The following is a 17,920-nucleotide window of genomic DNA, read 5'->3' on the forward strand; positions in this document are numbered from 1 at the left end:
TAAATAACTCAATCCTTGGTGCAGACAGACCAGATTCTGTCATACTTATGTGTATGATTTTGAGCAAGTTTTTTTTTTAATTTATTTATTTGAGAGAGAGACAGAGAGAACATGAGAGGGGGTTAGGGCAGAGGGAGAAGCAGACTCCCTGCCAAGCAGGGAGCCCGATGTGGGACTCGATCCTGGGACTCCAGGATCCTGACCTGAGCTGAAGGCAGTCGCTTAACCAACTGAGCCACCCAGGCGCCCTTGAGCAAGTTCTTTTATCCCTCTGAGCCTCAACCTTCCTCATATGAAAAAGAGAGATATGATTGTACATTTAGTGCAATATTCTCTCCGGCAAAGATTGCCCTGGGCCCATTTCTTTTCTATGCAACCTTATCCTTTTCAGTGTGTAAGTATTTTTAAGTTGTTTTGTGGAGTATTTGACTCTCAACTGTGCATTACTTTAGGCTTATATAATGCTGCAGAAAATGGAACCTAGGAAATAGAGGATGCTACATGCCTATTTTGCCAGTTTTGTAAAAAGTTTAATCCTCTTTTCTCTTCCCCTGCCACAAGAGATGAGAAAGAAGGCAGAGCCTGGAAATGCACACCAAGCATTACTTCTGCCAGTACTTCCCAGAGAGATTTCACCAAGAATGCCCAAGCTTGCCATGGGCACTGTTGGTGAAGAGAATCTCTGCTACTCATATCCCCTTTCCCTTCTCTGGGGTGCTTAATGGATGTTTTGGGGGCAAGAAATAAAATCTAAATGTTTACTAATTAAAGCAGCAATGGAATGGGTTGGCTGGGTGGCTTGGTTGGGCGTCTGCCTTCGGCTCGGGTCATGATCTCAGGGTCCTGGGATCGCGCCCCACATCAGGCTCCCTCCTCAGTGGGGAGTCTGCTTCTCCCTCTCCACTCGTGCTCACTCTCTCTCAAATGAATGAATAAAATCCTTAAACAATAATAAAAATAAAAATAAAACAGCAGTGGAAAGAGCCTCGGTCCCAGATGTATTGTTTGGAGTGTGAATCTTCTCATAATCCAATGAATTCTACCCCAGTGTTAACTATTGTTAGACCCATAAAAACATCATTTATTGTTAGAAATTATGACATAATACAAAGCCAAAAAATCTACTTTATTTTTCAGGAGTCATGTGAAAGACTACAAAGAACCATGCTCATTCTCCAGTGCTGGCCAAATCTACCTTTGGAAGCCAGAGAGCAGCTAACCAGGCCTTCAGGGAGGTGACTGGGCAGCCCAGTGCATCCTATGGACAAGTGTGCTCACCCACCCAGGGCAAAGGGAAAGATTCCTGTTAATGGCATCACATTTAAGCTGGCTACCATCAGATTTGCTGGGGCAAAGGCTCTCTTACTGAGGACCCTAGTCCTGGAAGACTTCTCCTCCGGCGAGCTGCCAGCTCAATCTTCTGAACCAGGCTTACATCCCAGGGATGGGTCACAAAGCTGATGACAGTGCCAGGCACCTCACTTCCTACACGGCCCACCCTACCTGCTCTGTGGATGTAGTCTTGCAGGGTGAGGGGAAAATCATAATTGACAACTAGCTCTACATGGGTGCTGTCCAGGCCCCGAGAGGCTATGTCTGTGCAGAGGAGTATGTCTCGGGAGCCCTCCTGGAAGCACTGGAAGATGCCTGCCCTCATTGAGGCTGGCATTTGTCCCTGCAGCCTTAGGTGTTGGATTTTGTGGTCATCCAGAATATATCCCAGCCAGTTCACAGTGCTGGAGCTATTACAGAACACCAGAACAGTTCCCGAGAGGCCAGTCCTTTGTGATCTGTCATGCTGCTTGAGGATCTGCACCAACTCAGTCACCTTCTCTGCTCCCTTCAGCCTCATAAATGTCTGTCTAACATGAGGCATGATGCGGTGGAGTTTGGAGCTGGTGATGGTGGTCAGAGAGTCTGGGCTGGCAAGTTTACTTAGCAGTTGGCCTACACCTTCAGGAAATGTGGCCCCCACCAACACTAATTGAGTTTTGGGATTGAAGGGGTCTTTTAAGTCAGCGGGGCTTTCTGCTATATGGCTCTTCTCCAAGATGTAGTCCACTAGTTCTAGGAAGCTTTCATCCAATAGTGTGTCCGCTTCATCCAACACCAAGTAGGAGAGCTGGTTCAGGCTGATTAGTTGACCTTTCAGGGCCTTCCACAGAGCTCCTGGAGTGGCCACTAGTACATCTACTGGAGGTTGTTTGGACAGTTGCAGCCGAATCCTACTCATGCCATGGCCTCCCCCTAGCTCCCGCACCTGGAGGCCCAAGGAGATGCCCAAGGGCTGGGCCACGGCCCGCACCTGTTCGGCTAATTCTCGCGAAGGCACAAGGACCAGGCCTCGAGGGGCAGGTATACTGTGCGAGTCCAGGCTTGGCCGGCCCAAGAGCCGTTGAAGCAGAGGTAGCAGGTATCCAAGAGTCTTGCCACTGCCGGTTTCCGCCGCGCAAAGGATGTGGCGGCCGCGAAGTAGGGGGGGGATGGTGCTCGACTGCACGGTTGTAGGCCGAACGACTTCAGGAGCAGCCTCCCGTAGTGCATGCAGCACGCGGGGTTCCAGACCCAGAGCCGCGAAGCAGCCCTCACATGGGGGGTTCCGCAGCGATGGTGCCTCCTGTTGCGCACGCTCGATAGAGAAGTAGTCTCTGCGGGAGCGTCGATTCTTCCAACCACGCGAAGCTAGTGGCGCGCGCTCCCAACGGCCCAGCGTGAGGCGCGCCGGCTGGTTCAACTCCGGCCGCCGCGCTGAAATTAGCAGCGGGCCCGGTCGCGCCAGTACCAGCCGAGGGGAACTCGGTCGCCCGCTCTGCCGCTGTTCCTGCCGCCGCTGTAGAGCCCGCGGGATGCGAACCACGGGCAGGGGCTCGTCGGGGCCGCGGACCGCTAGGTCCCGTCGAGGCGCCAAAAGCAACCGAACCGCGAGCCACAGCGGCCGCAACGGTCGCGCCAGTGCCATCGTCCCCTTGGTGTGCGAAAGGCGCACGGCAATGACGTCACGGGCGCGCAGAGCCTCGCGGACGGTGTCTGGCGCGGCTCAGTAAGGCTTGTGGACTTGGCGAACCCTGAGGAAGGAGGGAGAGTCTGTAAAGTTCAACTGCTGCGAGGTCTGTAGGTCCGAATAGGGTTTGGCGACATCCGGACCCGGACCAACCTTGGGGAAACGGGCTTGTTGGAGGCAGGCTCCAGGGTCCGGCGATACGCGGCGCTGGGGGCCTGGCCCTATGGACAGGGGGCGGAGGGCTTCTGGAGATTGGGTGTCTGATCCTTGCCATTCTCCTTTGTCGCTCCCACCGCTTCTTTGATGGCTTGTCCAGTGCTGGTCTCCTCCTGTAAATTCCGAGGGTGCGGTGGTGTTTTCCCAGATGTGGTCCCCGTGCAAGGTCTGGTTAGTAAGTGTTTATTGAGAGTATGAATGTATGGTAAGGCCTGGGGGAGAAGACAAGAGCCAGGTGTCTTAGATCTAGGCACCCCCACTTCCCTCAGCCAAGAGCTGAGAACTCCGAGGGCAAGCTGGTGGCCTCTCGGTGAAGTGGGAGGTCAGATCTTCAGGCTTTATTTCAAGCAGACCTTTCTCTCTGTACTTACCCCCCCCCCTTTTTCAGCTGAGGTTCACTCTCTATTCTCTTGCCTTCCCTCCCAACTTTTCATCCTGAGGCTACCATTCTTGCAATCATTCACCTTCACTGGCTTCCCAGATACCTAAATTGTTTAAATAGTGGTGAGGAGGGTCCTTCTAATCTACTGAGTGATCACATATGTGGCTTGCCTCACATAGCCCTGGTCAGAATATTTTACTTGAATTCAGATGTTCAGGTTGCAAAAAAACCCCTTATCTTTCTTTGATTGACTTATTTCACTTAGCATTATACCCTCTAATACCATCAGTGTTGTTGCAAATGGCAAGATTTCATTCTTTTTTTAATAGCTAATATTCCATTCTGTGTGTGTGTGTGTGTGTGTGCGCGCGTGCGTGCGTGCGTGCGTGTATACACCACATCTTTATCCATTCATCTATCAAGGGACACTTGGGTTGCTTCCAGAATTTAGCTATTGTAAATAATGCTGCAATAAACATAGGGGGTGCATATATTTTTTGAATTCATGTTTTTGTATTCTTTTCATAAATACCCAGTACTGGAATTGCTGGGTCATACGGTTTCCATACTGTTTTCCACAGCGGCTGCACCCATTTTAATTTCCACCAGTAGTGCAGGAGGGTTCTTTTTTCTCCACATCCTCACCAATGCATGTTGTTTCCAAAATGATAAATACCTTTAAAGTTTCAAATGCCATTTTGATACATAAGTAGACTTTCTGGAAAGTTACTCATTAAACCAGCAGAGGAGAGAGATTTGAGGAGTGACAGGTGAACAGAGTCATTAGATAGAGTGGTGGCTCTCAAGTGAGGGTGATTTTGCCCCTGCCCCACCCCGGGACATTTGACAGTTTGGAGACATTGTTATTTTTAATTTTAAATTTTTAAAAAGATTTTATTGATTTATTAATTAATTATTTATTTACTTGTTAGAGAGAGCACAAGCAGGGGGGAGGGCATGCAGAGCAGGCAGAGGGAGAAGCAGGCTTCCCGCTGAGCAGGGAGCCCAATGTGGGACTCGATCCCAGGACCCTGGGATCAGGACCTGAGCTGAAGGCAGACACATAGCCGACTGAGCCATCCAGACATCCTGAGTTTGGAGACATTTTTAGTGTCACATCTGGGGAGGTGCTACTGGCATCTAGTGGGCGGAAGCCAGGGATGTTGCTCAACACTGTACAATGCACAGGGAAGCCCTCCACAAAAAAGGATTATCTGGCCCAATATGTGAATAGTGTGTTGTTGAGAAATCCTGCATAGAGGATGAGGACTGAAGAGAGGCTGAGATTACTTGTGCTTTCACTTTAGGGAGGCACATTTGACAAGTTTTTGCACTGGCTCTGCCTCATCCTCAGAATCTGTAGCAAGTACACCGATGCCATTGCTTGCTTTGCCCTTGGGATTAGGAATGTTGGGGGCCCTGAAAGTCATAAACACAAGAAAAAGTGATTCAAGGCAGTGATGCTGGAGAAGAGAAGTTTAGGGAGAATAAAACTGTCCTTACAGATCTGGGGAATGTGCCAGATGGAAAAGAGATGAGGTGTGCTGTGGGGTGTACTATTCCAGAAGGCAGATTCTGAATTTGATATATAAAGAACTGCTGTAACAACTAGAATTGCCCAGATCTGTCCTGAGGGTGAGGAGTTTTCCATCAATGAAAAGTTCATATCCAGGCCAGATGGCTGCTGGTTGGCAATATGATAGAGGGGAGTTGATATAAAGGACACTCTAAGATACTTGATTTTACACTACTTGTATGATTCTTTCAAGAACTCAGGGCTCCTTGTTCCTTATCTATGTAGCTTCTTGGACATCTGACTCAACAGGTTTTATCCATTTACATGTGCCACTGTTTTTTTCAGATGAAAACAGTCTTACTTCGCACCAAGCCAGAACAGATACACTGAAGAAATTATCAGAAAAGAGTAATACATAGGTATGTACTTGCATTTGGGTTCTGCCCAAATATTTGGAGCAGGGAAGCTGGTTAGTATAGGGCTGTTTTCTCACCACGCTCAAGTCCTGACAATATGATTAATTCAAAATCTCATAAGGATTGGAATCTGTCTGAGCCAGTCTCTGGCCATGGCCCTTAATTTCTTTTTGTCAGTTCATTAGCCACTGAATAAAGCTCCTCTCTTTTCCTTTTGCTCACATTGAGTAACTTCTAGTTGTTATTGAGATACATGTTGTACATTATAGAATAATGTACAATAACGGAAATAAGAAAGTTTTACTTATTGTGGAAAGAATGTAAGCTCCTGAGAGCAGGGGCCTAACTTAGTAGTATTTTTTTCCCAGGGCTACCATGGTAACTCCCATTGCCTGGTTACTCCATAAGTTTTAAACAGAATTGTCCCTTGGATCTCAGGTGATAGTGATACATTCATTCATTCATTCATTTATTCATTCAGTAAATGTTTCCTGAGCACCATGCATGTGCTGGATACTGTTCAAACAGACAGCAAGCAAAACAGGTAGAATCCCTGCCCTAATGGAGGTTACATTCTGATTTAATTGGTTTTGGGTGTAAGGCCGGGACATTGGTATTTTTTTAATATCTTTCCAGATGATTTTAATGTGCTGTCCCATTTGAGAATCACAGTTATATATGAAGCACTTTGAGAATTGCAACGCATTGCAAAGATAAAAAGTGCCTGTTAGTATTCCCTCCCTGTTCCTTCAATTTCCTGCCTGCATCAGGACTGTTGTACAAGTGCTGGCCATTCTCTTTTCAGCCTGTTTCACTGTATGCCTAGGTCATTTCACCCTCTTTCTTTTTTTTTTTTTTAAAGATTTTATTTATTTATTTGACAGAGAGAGAGAGACAGCGAGAGAGGGAACACAAGCAGGGGAGTGCGGGGAGGGAGAAGCAGGCCTCCCGCGGAGCAGGGAGCCCGATGCAGGGCTCGATCCCAGGACCCTGGGATCATGACCCGAGCTGAAGGCAGATGCCCAACGACTGAACCACCCAGGTGCCCCTCACCCTCTTTCTAACCCAACTCCTTACCTCCTTCCTGTCTTTCACTCTCTAGCCCATCGTCTGTTGTCCGAATGATCTTACTAAAGCACAGCCATGGCTTTGTCACTCCTTGACTCAAAAGCCATCAATGGTTGGCCTACAGCTTATCTCCTAATCAGTCTCCGGAGTCTGCCCCCAACTTTATATCCTGCTGCTTTCTTACCTGAATCTTGTTCACTCAAGTGGTGGCTTTTATGCAAGTTGCATAAAGGGCTCATAGTCCTTTACTGGGTAAGCAAAGGAGGGGAGTAGTCATTTGCTCTGTAACGAAACTGGACATATGGCAGAGCGCTTGAAATGCTCCGTGATAGAGCACATTTGTCTGTGATAGAGCTCTTCTGTGGCTGTAGCATGAGCCCTATTGTGGTTCTCGTTGCCACTTGACCTGTTAACTTCTTTTCACAACAAACCCTAAACACCTACCTCATGCCAGATTGTGTGCTCTGTGACAGGGACCTAGTGATGAGCAAGATGCGGTGCTTGCCTTCCCCTTGTGATGCGGAAGGCAGATTGATAGTTGCTCTTGTAATTACAAGAGTATATTCCATCCAGCACAGGAATGAGCTAAGAGGAGGTGCCCTTACTCTGTGTTTGGGAGATAAGTGTCAGGGAAGACTTTCTGGAGGAAGTGACATCTGTATGGAGGTTCTGAAAGGCTACTGGAAGTCAGCCAGGTGGAGGAATAGGAATCTGGGTTCTAGGCAGGGGCAACTTGTTCAGGGACTACAAATTGAGAGAGAGCAGGCCAGTTTGGGGAGCTAGAAATAGTTCAGAAGAGCTGAAGCTTAGCATGGCGGAGTTAAGAGGGCAGGGGGCAAGTGATGAAAGATAGGGCTTCTGAGGAAGGCAGGGAGCAGACCTTGTTTGCAATGTGAAGGAGCTGGGACTTAATTCTAAGGGCAGAAGGGAAGGCTTTGGAGAATGGGAATATCGTATCCTGATTTGTGTTTTGAAAGACCCCTCTGGCTGCTGGAAGGAACAGAGATGGAACATAATGAGTCTGGAAGCAGAGAGACTGGTTTGCAGGCCCTTGTCATCAGTCACTTGACAGATGGCACTGGCAGAGCCGAAACGCTCCTTGGGGTCGAGAGCTTCGTTCTTCCCATTTCTTTACCTTCAGCGCTTCACACTGTGCCTTCATCCCAAAAGAACTAGTAGATGTTTGTTGATAAAACAATAGACTTAGAATGTGTTGAAAGTGTAAAAGCCTGATAGTGAGAGCAGTTAACATTTATTAAACCCTTACTGTGTGCCGTGAGCTATTGTGCATCATAGAATTGACTCTTCACAGCATCCCACCTGACATGGATTCTGTGGGAGCCTCATATGCCAGAGGGAGAAGCTGGGCCTCCACTAGGTTAATTCATCTGCCCGGGCAGAGTTGGGATTCCAGTGCAGGTCTCTCTGATTCCAGAGTTCAGAATCTTAACAGAGAGATTCTGTATCACCTCATTCTCTTATAAATATAATAGATCACTTTAGTTTTTTCTTATCTACCCGTGTTTTGAGTGGGAAATAGAATAATTCTCTGAATATTTAATCTCTTAAATATTTAATATTTAATATTTTATTTATTTATTTGACAGAGAGAGACACAGTGAGAGAGGGAACACAAGCAGGGGGAGTGGGAGAGGGAGAAGCAGACCTCCCGCCGAGCAGGGAGCCCGATATGGGACTCAATCCCAGGACCCTGGGATCATGACCTGAGCTGAAGGCAGATACTTCATGACTGAGCCACCCAGCTGCCTCTAAATTTCTATTTTAAAGAAATTGCTTTTTAAGCAAGGTTATAGTCCCTAGGAAAATTTACATGGAAGGGGCTGGTAAAGTTTTTTCCATTCATTGCTTTCCCTGAATGGTGTTATCTTCAATCTGAAAACGTTATAATTGATGGGATTTTGGATCTATGCAACTGAAGTTAAGGTTACTGTCTGAGAAGGTAATCAAAACTGTCAGAAAACCAGCCCTTAAAAGAATGATAGAGAAATCGTCTCAGTTTGTGTGACTAAAATGGTGATCTGGGTGTGATCTCCGGCCGGTGAATGATTGTGAAGGTAACCGGGAAAGGGTGGGGACTGCCTAGCTTCTTTGAGAGGAGCCTTCTTGGAGGCAGGCCCTGTCAGGCACTGCTGACGTGGGCCAGAGGGAGTTCCCAGACCAGCCACCCTCCAGGAGGGTGTTCCCAGCCACCACAGAGTGAGTATTCAGTCACACCTTCCTTCCAAAGCGGCTGCTAAGGGCCAAATACTGGGCTGAGGGCTAGAAACCTGGCGGTGAACTAGGTAGCCATGTTCCTGTCTTGGTGGACTTGTCCTGGTGGTCTAGAACAGGAGCTGGGGGTTAAACAAGAGACCACACAAATCAGAGTGGATACAGGGGGATCGTAACTGAGCTATAGGGAAGCACAAAGTGTGTGACCTGGGACCTGGAGTTAGGTGGTCTGGTAAGGAAATGTCTCCAGAAAGGGGACATTCAAGGTCAGGAGGAGGTTCATGTGTGTGTGTGTGTGTGTGTGTGTGTGTGTGTGTGTGTGTGAGATTGAGTCGGGGAGAGTGTTCGAGACAGAGAGGACTGCAAGTGCATACCCCAGAGTGTGTGTGTGTGTGTGTGTGTGTGTGTGTGTGTGAGATTGAGTCGGGGAGAGTGTTCGAGACAGAGGACTGCAAGTGCATACCCCAGAGTGTGTGTGTGTGTGTGTGTGTGTGTGTGTGTGTGTGTGTGTGAGATTGAGTCGGGGAGAGTGTTCGAGACAGAGAGGACTGCAAGTGCATACCCCAGAGCTTGGTGTGGGAGACTTTCAAAGAAGGCCAGGGTGGCCAGAGCAAGGAGAGTGAGGGGGGAGAGAGGCTTTGAGCTGGTGACGTGGGCAGAGACAGGTCATGCAGGGCTTGCCGGGTCATCAGAAGGGTTTGGAAGTTATCCTAAACTCAGTGGGAAGCCATTAAAGGATATAAACAAGGGAATGGTATCAGAGTTGCCTTTTTCAAATGCCACTCAGTATAGCAGGGGGTAAGATTAGATTTGGGGAGACCGTTAGGAGGCTGGCTTTGTGCACAGTGGTGGCACTGGAGATGGAGCGAAGCAGATGGATTATATATTTTGAAGGTTGTTTCAACAGGAGTTAGTGATAGATTGAATATGGGGAATATGGATTAAGGATGAGTAATTGGGTGAGTGGAGATGCTAGTTGCTGAAATGGGAAACATTTTCTCTCCATGTATTGGCCTGCTTAACACCTCTCCCTTGAAATCTTAAATCAGAAATTATTTCTTGGGGTGCCTGGGTGGCTCAGTCTGTTAGGCATCCGACTCTTGATTTTGGCTCAGGTCATGATCTCAAGGTTGTGAGATAGAGCGCTGCGTCAGGCTCTGAGCTCAATGCAGAGTCAGCTTGAGGTTCTTTTCCCCATCTCCCTCCCACTCTGCTCTTCTCCCTGCTTGCGCTCTTGCGTTCTCTCTCTCTTTCTAAAATAAGTAAAATAAAAAAAGAAGAAGAAGAAATTATTTCTTAAGGGAAGCCCTTCTCTTCATCCCTTTCCTGCTGGCACAGATTCCCAAAATCTCATGTCCTTCATAGCACTGTACACGGTTACGGTTTCACAAGTATTTGTAAGTTCCCTGTCTATAATCCTCTCTTCTACTGTACCCTCTCCTCCTCATGGTGCCATCCAGTGCTTGGCATATCATACGGGCTCAGTATATGTCTGTTGAATGAATTAGTGAAGACATAGGAGGCAGCTTAGGAGGGCAGATCAAGATCTTGTTTTGTGCATGTTTAGTATAAGATATCCTTAAGCTACCCGGGTGGGGCCGTGTATTAAGCAGTTAGTGTAAAATACCTTTGGAGATCACCAGCATATTACCAATATTTTAAGCCATGGGAGTGAATAAATTTGCAAGGGAGAATGTGTGGAATTAGAAGGGAAGAGGGCCCAAGACTAAGGAGGAAACTCAACATGTGAGTAGAGGAGGTGAAACCAGGAAAGACACTGAAGAGCGGGGCAGAGAGGTGGGAGAAAAACCAGGAAAGTGTGGGATCAGGGGTGTCAAGGAAGACGGGAGGCTCAACCATGTCACCATACTGTTAGTGAAACAAGATTGTGGACAGGTGAGTGTCTGGTTGATTCTACAACTTCGAGGTAATTGGTGACTTTGAGCAGTTTTAGTGGAGCGGTGGAGGTGGGGACCAGCCAGAATGGGCCGAATAGTAAAAAGAAAATGGAGACAGCGTTAGTAACTGAGCAGAGCATAGCATTGGCTAGCTAGCTTTGTGACTTTTTAGAGGGGTCCATATTTGCTTAGAATAAATAAATTAATATTAACAGTTCTCTCTGGGATATGGGATTTTGATTTCTTTTTTTTTTCTCTTTTTACCCCTGTTGGCTCTACCTTCAAAGTATAATTAGGATGTGATCACTTCTCACCACCTCTACTACCAGCTCCCTGGCCTGAGCCACCATCAGCTTTTATGTTGGTTACCAAAGAGCCTTGTACCCAGTCTTCCTGTGTTTACTCTGGCCCCCAGCAGACTCCTTTTTATATAGCAATCACTGTGATCATGAGAAAACATGTTCAGTCATGCTACTCCTCTGCTTAAAACCCTTTACTGGCTTCTTTTTCGTGAAGAGCTAAGAAAGTCCATAGAGTGTCCTGTAAGGCCGTATGGGATCTGACCACTGTGTCCTATCTGCTTACTGCTGTGACATCGTGTATCTGACTTTCATTATTCTCTCTTCTGTGTTCCAACCACATTGGCCTCCTTGCTGTTCCTCTAACACACCAGGCAAGCTCCTGCCATAGGGCCTTTGCACTGGCTGTTTCTTCTGCTGTGTATTCTTCCATTAGATACCAACTTGGCTAACTCAAGTCTTAGCTCGAATGTTATCTTCCCATTGAAGCCTATCTTTGTTTCCCTATTTAAAATTTTATATTTTAATGTAAATATTTCATATAAATATTTTTATATTTTACTATAAAATGTTAAAGTACCATTTATTTATATTTTTCTTGCTGGGAGAATGGAGTTATATGGATGAAGGTGGTAAAAAGATACGAACTTCTGGGGCGCCTGGGTGGCTCAGTCGGTTAAATGTCTGACTCTTGATTTCGGCTCAGGTCGTGGTCTCAGGGTCGTGGGATCGAGCCCTGTGTGGGGCTCTGTGCTCAGCATGGAGTCGGCTTGTCCCTCTCCCTCCTCACCTCCCCGCCCCCTTCTCTTTCTCTTTCTCTAAGAAAAAAAAGAAAAAAAGATAGGAACTTCCAGTTAGAAGATAAATATGTTCTGGGGATGTAATGTATAGCATAGCAACTATAGTTGACAAAATCATGTATTTGAAAGTTGCTAAGAGTAGATCTTTTTTTTAAAGATTTATTTATTTGAGAGAGAGAGAAAGAATAGCGGGAAGGAGGGGCAGAGGGAGAGGGAGAAGCCCGGGATCATAACCTGAGCCGAAGGCAGACGCTTAATCGACTGAGCCACCCAGGTGCCCCTAGAGTGGATATTTTTTTTTAAGATTTTATTTATTTATTTATTTATTTGAGAGAGAGAGAGAGAGTGAGAGCATGGGGAGGAGCAGAGGGGGAAAGAATCCCAGACAGACTACGAGCTGAGTGCAGAGCCCGGAGCCACCCAGGCACCCTGCTAAGAGTAGATCCTAAAACTTCTCATCACAAGAAAAAAAATTATTTATTTATTTATTTATTTTTAAAGATTTTATTTATTTATTTGACAGAGAGAGATAGCGAGAGAGGGAACACAAGCAGGGGGAGTGGGAGAGGGAGAAGCAGGCTTCCCATGGAGCAGGGAGCCCGATGCGGGGCTCGATCCCAGGACCCTGAGATCATGACCTGAGCCGAAGGCAGTCGCTCAACCAACTGAGCCACCCAGGCGCCCCGAAAAAAATTTATTAATATGTGAGGTGATAGATGTTAACTTATTGTGGTAATCATTTTCTAGCATATATGTATATCAAATCACTATGTTTGTACACCTTAAATTAATACATTATATGTCAATCACATCTCAATAAAATGGAAAAAAATTTTTACCCAGCCCCAGTGTTTTCAATTTCCTTTATCCATGCTATTTTTTACTCTGTAGCATTACCAATTTTCCAACATACTAAATAATTTATTTGTTATGTATTATTTTTTTTGCCTTTGTTCCGCTACTAGAATAAAAGCTCTATCAGAGCAGGAATTTTTGTCTCTTTTGTTCTCTATTATATCCCCAAAGACTAGGACAGTGACTGGCCCAGACTAGGCACTACTAAATATTCTTTAGGTAAATAAATAAGCATGCGTGATTTTTATGATCAGAGAAAAGGGGAACAAAGTCCTATGTGTTGGGAAGAAGAAGAAAAGCCTGCCCTGGATAACAGAAGAGATTTTCTTTATTTGGATTTCTTACTCTTGTTTTCCCTTCCTGCAGGCTTTAGCAGAGGAAGAATGATCGAGCACACCCTCTCATTGTGCTACCACAACAAACTCATCTTAGCCCCTATGGTTCGGGTAGGCACCCTCCCCATGCGGCTGCTGGCCCTGGACTATGGAGCGGACATTGTGTACTGTGAGGTAAGAAGCTCCTGATTTTCCCAGGAGGCTTTCCACCAGCGCAAGCTCCTTATCTGTGGGTGGGAGTGGTCAAGAGTCTGTTGGGGGCAAAATGGGCGCTCACTTCACAGGCACTCCCTGAAGGCAGCGGGAGACAAACATGGCACTTGTGAGTTCTCTGGGTCCTTCAGGGCCAGGAGCCTGGGCAGCACAGAGGTATTGTGGGATCCCTGGGCTGGGTGGTTAGATGAGTGTCATGTCAGGTCACCGCCCTCGCCTCTGTAGGAGTTAATAGACATTCAGTGCGTGAATGAACTCAAGGTTAGAAAGAGGAGGAAAAGGACCAGGGAAGCTGGGTGGGGTTGGTTTTGGGAGCCACAGGATTTTCTGGTGGTAGTAGCTAGTGGGTTGCCTACGTCCTGGCTGCTCTGGAGAATAGTGTGACTTCAGACCCAGGTTTAAAAAGCATTTTCTAGGAAAAACAGCATTACAGAAGTAGCTGATATTGGAGAGTGTGGAGGTGTGAGCAGTGTTTCTCAGCTGGGCATATAACAGAATTATCTGGAGAACTTCCCCCTGTCCTCAGTCCCGATATTTCTCCCTAGTGTGTGTGAGAAGTTGAAGAAGAAGCTACTCAAGTGCTTCATATATTTCTATCTTTAAATGGCACTGGTGATGGGAGGGGGACTGTGGCTATATAGCAGGGCAGCCCAAGGAATCCTGGTGGTGATGGGACTGTTCTGTGACTTAACTGTATCAGTGTCAGTATCCTGGTTGTGATGTTATACTATAGTTTTGTAAGATGTTACCATTGGGGAAGTTGGGCAAACAGTACTTAAGAGCTCTTTTTATTTTTTTTTTTAAGTAGGCTCTACACCCATATATAGGGACTGATGTGGGGCTTGAACTCACGACCCTCAGATCAAGACATGAGCTGAGATCAAGAGTTGGACGCTTAACCAGCTGAGCCAGTCTGGTGCCCCTAGGAGCTCACATTCTTACAACTGCATGTGAACCTCCAATTATCTCAAAATAAAAACTTTAATTAAAAAGAAGGCCACGTATAGAACGAAGGGTGAGCTTAAGAGGGAACTTGGGAAGACCCTAACCTGCTGGGTGTTTGTGTGTGTGTGGGGGGACAGGTAAGTAATGTATGATAGAAAAGTAAAAGAGTGGGGCACGTGGCTGGCTCAGTCTTGATCTTGGGGTTGTGAGTTCAAGCCCCACATTGGGCGTGGAACCTACTTAATAAAATTAAAAAAAAGTAAAAGAGTGTGAGAGAAATAGGCAAATTAAGAAGAATGTGTGTCAGGAAAGGCAAAAGTCAAAGTCTATCAAGTGTGACGGATGATGCAGAGAAATCCAATTGCAAAAAGACCAGAAAGGTGTTTGATTTGAAAATCAGATGATTGGAGGACAGCCATGGCACAGAGATGTGAACTCTTGTGGGGGTGACGGATTGCGGAGTGAGCAGCAAATGAGGAAGTAGAAACAGAGCTGCCCACTACCCCTCAGGAATTCAAGAGGTGAAGGGAAGATAAGAGTACACGCAAGTAGGGGAGATGAAGGGAGCTGGGTGAAGGGAGTTGTTCCTAGGTGACTTGTATGTTTGCAACATAAGAGAGAGCACTTACCGTGAGGGGAGGCCTGAAGATTCAGCAAATCAGTGTGGGGTGGGTAGGGCCTGGGCTTGGAGGGGCAGGATTCTAGATGAGGTGGTGGGGCCTGCCTCCAAGATAGGGCAGGGAGGGCAGTGGGGGAACCGTGGAAGGCAGGAAAGCCAAGGTAGTTTGCCTGAGAGGCTTTTTGACAAGATGTGGGAAGCCAGTCCTCTGTTAGTGATGAGGGTGGCAGGAGTGGGGTGGGAACCTGAGGAAAGAAAGTGAGGGCATTTTGGCCCCGTTCCTATGGGGAATGGGCACTGGGAGATTTGCCTGGCAGCTAGGTTTGCATAGTATTGCTGGTTTGCAGCTTTATGGGAAGGAGAGCTGCAAAACCTGGCAGGGGGATGCTCATGGCTGGGATTGGCCTGCCAGTATCTACAGCTGGGCAGGGCCAGAGCCATCTAGGGAGTTAGCAAGGTGAAATGGGAGAGAGGGAGCATGTGTTGTCCAGATGTGGGAGTCAGAAAGGGAGGTTCCCGAGTTTAGGGTCACAAGTGAAGGACCTGACTTCTAAGGGGTTTGTTGAAATAGAGGCAAGGAGGTCCAAGAAATGAGAGCTGGGCATCCATAAGCCTTCCAGGCTGCCAGAATGTGCTCAAGTCAGGGAGGAACCTGTGTCCGGAGGCCAGTCCCAGGGGAATGTGGTAGTGCACTGAGCTCTATTTATCTGGTCGCTCATCCTTTGAGCCTCCACTCAGGCCCCCAAGCAGTCAGCTGTGGGTTAGGTATAGCCTTTTTTAGCCAGCACCCTCCTGGCCCTCCAGAAAAACCTCTTAGATTTGGAAGAGGATTGGGAGGAAGGACTGTGAGGACTCAGGGACAGTGAGGGACTGCGAGGACTCATGGACTCAGAGTGTGAGGAACAGGAACCAAAAAGCAAGTCCCAGAGAACTTAGCTGTTGTTTTCTTGCTTGTGATGCCCCCTTTGGCATGCTTGACGGGCATTTACTCTGGCAGAGTCAGTATGGCTTATAAACAAACCAGCCTCTGCCAGAGGACACCTAGGCCTTCCCCCCAGGCCTAACCCCTGTGGAGAGCAGAGGCAGGCTGGCCAGTGGACCCTTGCTTAGCATGAGCAGGTGGCTGGGGACTGGGCCAAGTACTGGATGTGGCACAGTATGGTGTCTGATGCCCCCTGGTGGATCCAGCATTGCTCTGCAGGCCCGCTGCCCGGATGATCTTCCTGGGTTCATGTGAGGTGGTTGGTCCAGCTGTGGATTTAGTTAAACCATCCCACCCACCTCATAGGACCAGAGTATAGGGTCTAGGAAATACCAGGCACCTCCTTAAAAGCTCTGCAAAGCTCTCAGTAGCTGGAGGTGAAGAAAGCATGAACTAGCTCAGCAAAAGTCAAGGGAGCAGTAGTGTGATTCCCTACTAAGTTCTGCCTTATTGATAGGGGTTTTCCAGGAGTTCCTCAGATGTGATCTTATTTACTCCTTTTTATAAAAACAAGGGGACTCCAGTCGCCCAGACTGTGAGAGGACATCTACCTGTTAGACTTAAACCTTTCTCTAAGCAAGACCAAGGGAGGAGGCAGTGTTCTGAAGAGGCCGATTGCCAGAATGGATACTTAAAATTTGTGTGTGTGTGTAGTAAAAAAACACATAACATAAAATTTACCATCTTAACCATTTTTGAATGTGCATTTTGGTAGTGTTGAGTTGTGAAACAGATCTATAGAATCTTTTCATCTTGCACAACTGAAACTCTGTACCCATAAAACAACTCCTCCTTACCCCATCTCTCCACCCCCTGGTAACCACTCTTCTATTTTCTGTTTCTATGAATTTGACTACTTTAGATACCTCCTAGAAGTAGAAGCATGCGATACTTGTCTTTTTGTGACTGGCTTGTTTCACTTAGCATAATGTCCTCACGGTTAATCCATGCTGTAATATGTGACAGGATTTCCTTCCATTTGTAGGCTGAATAATAGTCCATTGTATGTATCTGCCCCATTCTGTTTATACATTCGTTGGTGGATGGACATTTGGGTGCTTCCACCTCTTGGTTATTTTGAATAGTGCTGCTGTGAACATAAGTATGCAAATATCTCTTTGAGATCTTGCTTTCTTTTTTTTTTTTAAAGATTTTATTTGTTTATTTGACAGAGAGAGACAGAGTGAGAGAGGGAACACAAGCAGGGGGAGTGGGAGAGGGAGAAGCAGGCTTCCCGCTGAGTGGGGAGCCCGATGGCGGGGCTGGATCCCAGGACCCTGGGATCATGACCTGAGCCAAAGGCAGACGCTTAACGACTGAGCCACCCAGGCGCCCCTTGCTTTCAGTTCTTTTGAATATATATATATACCCACAAGTGGAATTGCTAGATCAGGTGGTAGTTCTGTTTTTAATTTTTGGAAGAAACTCTGTACTATTTGCCCTAGCATTTGCACCATTTTACAATCCTACCAACAGTGCACAATTTCTCCATGTCCTTGCTAACACTTGTTCTTTTCTTTTTTCTTTCTTTCTTTCTCTTTCTTTCTTTCTTTCTTTCTTTCTCTTTCTTTCTTTCTCTCTCTTTCTTTCTTTCTTTCTTTCTTTCTTTCTTTCTTTCTTTCTTTCTTTCTTTCTTTCTTTCTTTTTCTTTTCTTTCCTTCCTTCCTTCCTTCTTTCTTTCTTTTGTTTAATAATAACCATCCTAATGGGTGACAGGTGATAGCTCATTGTGGTTTTAATTTGCATATCTCTGATGATTAGTGATGTTGAGTATGTTCATATGCTTGTTGGCCATCGGTGTATCATCTTTGGAGAAATTTTTATTCAAGTCCTTTGCCTAGAATGGGTAACTTCTTAAAACTTAAAAAAGAATTCAAATTTATAGAAAAGTTGTATGTCTGTACTTCAGTAAAAAATAACACATTTTTTTAAAAGGGAAAAAAATTATTAAAAAGTTGCAGTAATAGAGAACATCCATACCCAGATTGACCTATGGTCAACATTTTTGCTTGATTTGTTTTATCATTTGTGTTCTATCTAATGTATATATTTTTCTCCTTAATTAATTTTTTAAAAAACTTTTTGTAATGATTATTTATATATTTATTTTGAGAGAGAGAGCACGAGCAGGGGGGAGCAGCAG

At 46.3% G+C, this 17,920-nt stretch overlaps 2 protein-coding genes across 3 annotated transcripts in view; one reads left to right on the forward strand and one right to left on the reverse strand.

The window, feature by feature from the left end:
* Window positions 1–1,109: 1,109 nt before the first annotated feature.
* Window positions 1,110–2,975, reverse strand: DDX28 (DEAD-box helicase 28). The gene has a single exon (XM_028090584.2). It carries the CDS (start codon window positions 2,957–2,959, stop codon window positions 1,337–1,339), a length of 1,623 nt encoding a protein of 540 aa, XP_027946385.2. The 5' UTR covers window positions 2,960–2,975; the 3' UTR covers window positions 1,110–1,336.
* Window positions 2,976–2,980: 5 nt separating this feature from the next.
* Window positions 2,981–17,920, forward strand: part of DUS2 (dihydrouridine synthase 2) — a 50,918-nt gene continuing 35,978 nt past the window's right edge. The window contains exons 1-3 of one of the 2 annotated variants that reach the window (XM_088027436.1): window positions 2,981–3,107; window positions 5,461–5,534; window positions 13,050–13,192. In XM_088027436.1, the coding sequence (XP_087883562.1) occupies window positions 13,067–13,192 (126 nt within the window). In that variant the 5' untranslated portion in view covers window positions 2,981–3,107; window positions 5,461–5,534; window positions 13,050–13,066. The remainder of the gene's footprint in view (window positions 3,108–5,460; window positions 5,535–13,049; window positions 13,193–17,920) is intronic. The other variant, XM_088027437.1, reaches the window with a different exon arrangement.

This window comes from Eumetopias jubatus, unplaced genomic scaffold, assembly GCF_037043125.1.
Source record: "Eumetopias jubatus isolate StellerSeaLion01/CBP00866 unplaced genomic scaffold, mEumJub1_p1.0 scaffold_10, whole genome shotgun sequence".
Lineage (NCBI taxonomy): Eukaryota > Metazoa > Chordata > Mammalia > Carnivora > Otariidae > Eumetopias > Eumetopias jubatus.

Coding starts and splice junctions, on each gene's coding strand:
- DDX28 (XM_028090584.2), bottom strand. CDS start 2,959: ATGGCACTGGCGCGACCGTTGCGGCCGCTGTGGCTCGCGGTTCGGTTG.